The sequence below is a fragment of the Lactuca saligna genome, chromosome 7 (genome assembly GCF_052625555.1).
Source record: "Lactuca saligna cultivar CGN05327 chromosome 7, ASM5262555v1, whole genome shotgun sequence".
Lineage (NCBI taxonomy): Eukaryota > Viridiplantae > Streptophyta > Magnoliopsida > Asterales > Asteraceae > Lactuca > Lactuca saligna.
The window spans coordinates 116,708,999-116,715,007 of NC_136423.1; the positions used below are offsets into that span (position 1 = coordinate 116,708,999).

A 6,009-nucleotide genomic window follows, 5' to 3' on the forward strand; every position below is an offset into this window, starting at 1 on the left:
TTCATTAATTGAAGAAAAATAAAAAGAATAAAATAATTTTGAAACCATATTTTCCTTTCAAATTTTACTCTCAAATTGAACCGATTTGAAGAAGAAAGTGAGGGAAAAAAAATCTTTAAATTTATTTTATTTTCACTCCCAACTCAGAAGCATAAAAACTTAAAATTTCTCTCTTCGAAATCATGAAAAGGGAATAAAGAAAATTTTACTTCTCTTTCTTTTTGTCATTATTTTCATTCCCTTTCTTTTATTGAATGTACTAAAAAAAACTCGAGAAGAAGACGATAGTGGTGATCAACTATCTAATTTTCAATTTCATTTCCAAATGTCTCACTATTTAAAAAATATCGTTTAAAAAATCATTAATGCTTACACTTTGAAATAATTTTATCACAATTTATATCATTTTAATTTTTCAATCGAGTTTTAAACTAACTTTTGTATTTCATCCTCATCCGCCTCTTATCTTCTTTCTCCCTCGCTCCCAAGTCTCAACACGCGCACGTCGATGGCAGTATCTCGGAGCATGTCGCCGGCAATTTCCAGTCCAACTACCCCTTTTTACCACCCATCTTCATCTCTCTCAATTTTTCCAAAAACCCATCGTCCTTCCCATTTGTTTCGAACCATAACCTTTTCAACCACTTCCAATTTCCCCCGTAATTCCAAAACTTCAACTTCAGTTTCAGGAATCTGGGACGCCATTACAGGAGGAGCCGGTTCATCCCGTGAAGCCCTAATCGCAATTCGACGAGGAATGGTTCTCTTTCGTCAGGTTCCTCCACATTTCCCAAATCGAATCTTTCTCCTGCTTTTAGTTTCTTGTTATCTTCTCAATATCATCTTTCTTTGTAATTAAGGGTGATGTAGCGGGGTCTGTAGCAGAGTTTGATAATGCAATTCAACTTGATCCTCGTCAAAAGGCATGTGAGTTCCTCACGTCCTCTCATTTATATACCCAATTTGGGATTTAAGTGGAAATTACATCTTGTTTGTTAATCAATTAATGAGGATAATGAAAGCAAGAAACTTACATAATTTACAAGTTTTGATCATTGGTATTGTGTGAATAGATCTTTGGCAAAGAGGGCTCTCACTGTATTACCTTGATAGGTATTTCCAGAAGTAAAAGAAATTCTCATTTAATTTGATCATTTTCATCTTTCTTATTTACTAATGTCACCATGATTGGCCAATGTGGGTAGATTTGAAGAAGGGGCAGAGCAATTCCGAATAGATGTAGCACAAAATCCAAACGACACTGAGGAGTCAATTTGGTGTTTTCTTTGTGAAGCTCAACTATATGGAGCGACTGAAGCAAGAAAACGATTTCTTGAGGTCTATATATAATTTCCATGAAAGAAAGTCATCAATTTTGAATCTCTCATTACAATATTTCCCCTTGGTGTATGTTTTACAGGTTGGAAGAGATCCTAGACCTGTAATGAGAGAAGCATATAACATGTTCAAAGATGGTGGTGACCCTGAAAAGGTACATGTAATAAAACTTTATAATAACTTTTGATGTTGTGAATGCCTTTTAGTATATGCTATATTGCTATCTTGAAAAGATTACTTGGTCTAAAGTGATTAATATCTCTTTTCAGCTTGTAGATGTTTTTTCTAAAGGACGAGCGAGTGAGTATTTTTATGCTTCCCTATACGCCGGCCTTTATTATGAATCTCAGGTCTGTATATATCTTTTCAAGATTCTTTAAATGCTTCTTGATTTATTTTCATTTGATTTGTTTTCATTCTCTTGTAATCTTGCTAATTGTAGAATGAAGCTGACAAAGCCAAAGTTCACTTGGTTGCTTCATGTAAATCACCTTATGGAGAAAGGTCGGGATGTTTCACTGGTGCTTTTTATATAAAAGTCATTTAAATTTCGCTAATATTTTATTTTTTTAATGTTGTGTGTTGAATGTTACAGGTTGGATGATTATATGGCATCCTTGGCGAAAGTTCATTGTCAGTGTCGAAAGTGGGAGTTGTAGTTGAATTCCATATAGCTCGATCCACCTTTTGTAAATTGAATTTGACTCTTCGAGAAATCCATTTTATAGATACATGAAATTATATGTTAGAAACGTAAAAAGATTTTATGTAATATAAAAGGTGTAAATAACCTTAAAGATTTTGTTAATCTTTATTTTGGAGTAGCTACAGAAGATGATGAACAATTATTGTGAAAAAAAACACAAATCGCCGAAATGTCATCAATTGCGATCCCTCTTCTTTTGCGTTTCCATTCACGGACTGCACGATCCACTAGACGTTTAGCCGATTTGGCCTTGTCTGCTGTCGATGACACAATCTCGACTGCTTCTTCATTTGAAACAACATCCCACACCTACAGAGAAACATCACATAATTTTTATCAACACAGAACAGGTTGTACTGTATTTGACATCGGACAGAAACCAAACCAGACTATGCTAAAGACATTAACTAGTTCTAAGTTTTACGCATTTTTAAACGTACCCCATCGGAAGCAAGCACAATAAATTGGTCTTGGTTGGTTATATTTCGTTGTATGACTTCGGGAACAGAAATAAGCCCGAAATTTTTAATACAGTAATCGCCAAAGGCTCGTGACATAGCCAGACCAGGGGAGTCCTCATTTGGCAGCCACACGCGGTGCACACCGGGCTCGTCTTCTAGGTAGAAGACGCGCCCATTGCACTCAATTATTCGTTCGGCCTCTTCTACACACAAAATAAGTTTTTTCAAACACACCAACAAAAATTGAACATAAAATTATTTCTAGAGACAACCACTCACGAGGTAGATTCGGTTTGAAATCGACTGTAAGTTGTAGGGGTATCAAGCCACCATCATCACTAGCCGTGGCTAACACTGCACGAGAATCTCCAACATTCGCTATGACAAGGTGATCACCCTGAAAAGTTGTATTTGTAAAAAGGTTATTATTCCAACATACTCTTGTCATAATATCACATGAGATGTAAATCAGGTATACTGGGCTTACATGAAAGCCCAATAGAAGAAGCTAAGAACATCATGTGATATGTAAATCAGATATACTCCAATTCGTGACTGGTAATACTTAAACTTTTTCATGTTAAAAGTAGAAAGGATCTTGAATTACCTGTCTCACAACCACCAAAGCTGTTGTTCCACTATAAACCGAATCAATTTTGCGGTATTGTTGTAGATCATGATCGACATCGGCACAAGTCTTTGTGATAGAATGCTGCCATATATGAAATCTATCAAGCTTTTTATCAGATTCCAAATCAAGATCATCATCAACTGAATTTTCGATTAGCATATCTTGCCAATTACAAAGCAACGATGATGTCATCGACTCACAAACTCTCTTTGCAACGTAATGTCCCCATGGACCATGACCATCGAAAACCCCACAAAACATCATGTCCTCCTGGCACCCAAATTCCTACACTCCGAGAAAAAAAACACATAAAACGTCGCTTTTAGTGATCCAAATTCCATACCACTAAAATCAACATGAAATTTGTTGGAGTCTCCCTTCTTTCCTCAATGACTTTTATGGAGAAAAAAATCAAGAACTCCATATATTTATATGGTATGAGAACGGGTGTCTAGCACCTCATGGCCACACCATGTTCAAGGGCTCTTTTGTGCTCACAAAAGTCACAAAATATTAAGAAAATTAAGGACTCCTTATGTATGACAAACATGGGATGAAAAAGATAATCTTTATATACCTCCCAAACAATGCAACAATCTTGATTGACACCTTTTTCGCCTTTCCTGGAGCAAACAGAAGCAAAATTATCCGATCCTTTCACGTTTACAGTGCCGGAGGATCTTAAGATCATCTCATTCTTCTTTGCGTCTTTTGCCATGGCTTCTGCAGCTTCTTTGCCACTACATTCCGTAGAACTCGTCCCTCTCTTGGAGGTCGAAAACGTTCTTGATAATCCATCTAACATGGAGGAAAAACGGCCCATAATTCACTTCTGAAAATCACAAAAAGTCAATATTTTTACTTCATATGATTTACATAGATTCTAATAATAAATGTCATACACGGGATGTCAATGTTCCTTATGGTCTACTTTGGTTTCATTCCTAAAAAAAACTGTCAGAAAGAACAATCAAACCTATGAACTTAAAAAAGGGTAATTTTCTTTATATCCTATTCTGGAAAACATAAATCCAAGTTGTGGATAACCCCATTATTCTACATTTTTGTGTACCCAGAAGAACAATTAGAAAAAGCTTTCATTTTAATCTATAACGAAATCAACAAACCAAACCCATAATAAATAAAATAAGATAGTCGGAGAATATGCCGCATGAGCATCCCACTGGATATATACCGCAGGAGCTGTAGATTCGGTTTCAAAACCTAAAGAAGAAGTGGGTAGAGGTTTGATGAGAAAGACCTTGTTCTGATCGGGATGCAAGAGGTCGGGATGATCGCCGGAAAGTTGGCCGGAATATGAATGAAATCCGGTGAGAGTGAAAACGAGTGAGGCAATCTGCAATCATATGTATTTTGTTTGTGCCTTTTAAGATATTTAAGTGGGGGAGGAGACTTGGAAAAAAGACGTTTGAGATGTATGCAAATACAAATACAGTATGTGTGGTGGAGGCCATAAGTGGGTGATTTGTAACTGGAACAAGACCCACCTTTTTCAGCAGTAAATCTATCCGTTTCATCTTCAGTGATGGATATGTTTTAAGATATGTTTGATTATAACTTTTAATGAAGGATTTCTTTATTTGTTTACTTTTAGAACCGCAAATAATAATAATAATTTTTATCTTCTAACAGTTATACAAAATTAAATATGCTAATGTTACAAAATTAGGTTGTGTAACACATTTTTTTTTCCATAAAAGTATATCGATATTGATATATTATTATAGAAAATAAAGACTGATACGGTTTGATATCTTTTAAATAATAAACAAATAATAGTAAAAATAAAAAATAAGACATAATGATCATAAAACTGATGATCAGTTTTCACAGTTTCTAACGTTTTTGTGGGTTTGTATTTGTAAAATCACAAAAAAATGAATTTGTTGATTGCTTAACAGCTTAATAAATAATTAAATCTTGTTAAAGATGTCGGTAGAAATAAGATTTGAATAATTGATACTCGGTGACTTGGTATAAACAAACAATTTAGACTTTATGTTTATTTTGTAACAGGTCAATGAATATGATCATCAACGATAGTTATATATAGATGTGACAATTATTATGTATTCTTGACTATTCCCTATAAATAATGTAGATAAACTCCGTTTAGTAAGTTAGTTCATGTTACCTTGAGTTCTTGTATCTATATAAGAATTCGACAAGAAAATCATTGAAAAGTCACATTTGTTCTTATTTTGTTTTCTTGCTGCTTGTGATTGAATATTCAATTCTTAATTTTGTAGCATATATGTTCATCATTTTTATATGAATCTCATCTTTTCAGTTGGTTTTATAGTCTAAAAAAGTTATTAAATTTGTGTTTTTTTTATTGATTCTTTGATTTCAGGTTTTTATTTAAGTAGATTAATTTCTAAATTTCATTTGAATTGCTATTTTTCATAAATTGAATTTTAATCCAGAAAAAGAACAAATAATAGGTTATTATCTGTTACTTATCATCGTACAACGAATGGGAAGGCAAACAAACAACAAGTTGCGTCGCTAAGCCCTTTTGTATGGTAAAGCCAATTCTTTTGAATACTACATCCATAGATCTAGGGTATATAACATTGCTATGCATGATCCGTTGTACTCTACTAAGAAGCTCCACCGCAATGAAACCAAACGTATCAAATGCAAATGGTATGAACGTGTGTTGATTTTCCATGCACATTTTCTCATGTTTGGTAACCTTGAATTTGTAGCTTTTAATGTAGGTTGTCCCGCCGTGAAACCCTCTACCCTCAAGCTTACGATAGGGGATACCCCTATGAGGTCCACACATGCATGTTTCCCTCCAACCCATCCAAAAATCAAAACATCAGCCAGTCTAAGGGTTGACCTTC

General features: G+C 34.5%; 2 protein-coding genes across 2 annotated transcripts; one reads left to right on the forward strand and one right to left on the reverse strand.

Annotated features, from left to right (window-relative positions):
- The first annotated feature begins 297 nt into the window (after positions 1 to 297).
- Positions 298 to 2,162, forward strand: LOC145004611 (Tetratricopeptide repeat (TPR)-like superfamily protein). Its single transcript, XM_078963567.1, has 8 exons — positions 298 to 775; positions 861 to 927; positions 1,074 to 1,113; positions 1,206 to 1,338; positions 1,421 to 1,492; positions 1,608 to 1,688; positions 1,781 to 1,842; positions 1,934 to 2,162. Exons 1-8 carry the CDS (start codon positions 509 to 511, stop codon positions 1,995 to 1,997), a joined length of 786 nt encoding a protein of 261 aa, XP_078819693.1. The 5' UTR covers positions 298 to 508; the 3' UTR covers positions 1,998 to 2,162.
- On the reverse strand, positions 2,077 to 4,537 carry LOC145004610 (Protein phosphatase 2C family protein). The gene is made up of 6 exons (XM_078963565.1): positions 4,398 to 4,537; positions 3,714 to 3,968; positions 3,113 to 3,421; positions 2,785 to 2,902; positions 2,485 to 2,708; positions 2,077 to 2,353 (listed from the first exon to the last, which is right to left on the reverse strand). The coding sequence occupies exons 2-6, from the start codon at positions 3,957 to 3,959 to the stop codon at positions 2,150 to 2,152; spliced, it is 1,101 nt and encodes a 366-aa protein (XP_078819691.1). The 5' UTR covers positions 3,960 to 3,968; positions 4,398 to 4,537; the 3' UTR covers positions 2,077 to 2,149.
- Positions 4,538 to 6,009: the final 1,472 nt, after the last annotated feature.

Coding starts and splice junctions, on each gene's coding strand:
- LOC145004610 (XM_078963565.1), bottom strand. CDS start 3,959: ATGGGCCGTTTTTCCTCCATGTTAGATGGATTATCAAGAACGTTTTCG. Junction 2,903..3,112: donor CTTTGGTGGTTGTGAGACAG/GTAATTCAAGAT, acceptor ACAACTTTTCAG/GGTGATCACCTTGTCATAGC. Junction 2,709..2,784: donor TTTCAAACCGAATCTACCTC/GTGAGTGGTTGT, acceptor TTTTGTGTGTAG/AAGAGGCCGAACGAATAATT.
- LOC145004611 (XM_078963567.1), top strand. CDS start 509: ATGGCAGTATCTCGGAGCATGTCGCCGGCAATTTCCAGTCCAACTACC. Junction 928..1,073: donor TGATCCTCGTCAAAAGGCAT/GTGAGTTCCTCA, acceptor TTGTGTGAATAG/ATCTTTGGCAAAGAGGGCTC. Junction 1,843..1,933: donor AAATCACCTTATGGAGAAAG/GTCGGGATGTTT, acceptor TGAATGTTACAG/GTTGGATGATTATATGGCAT.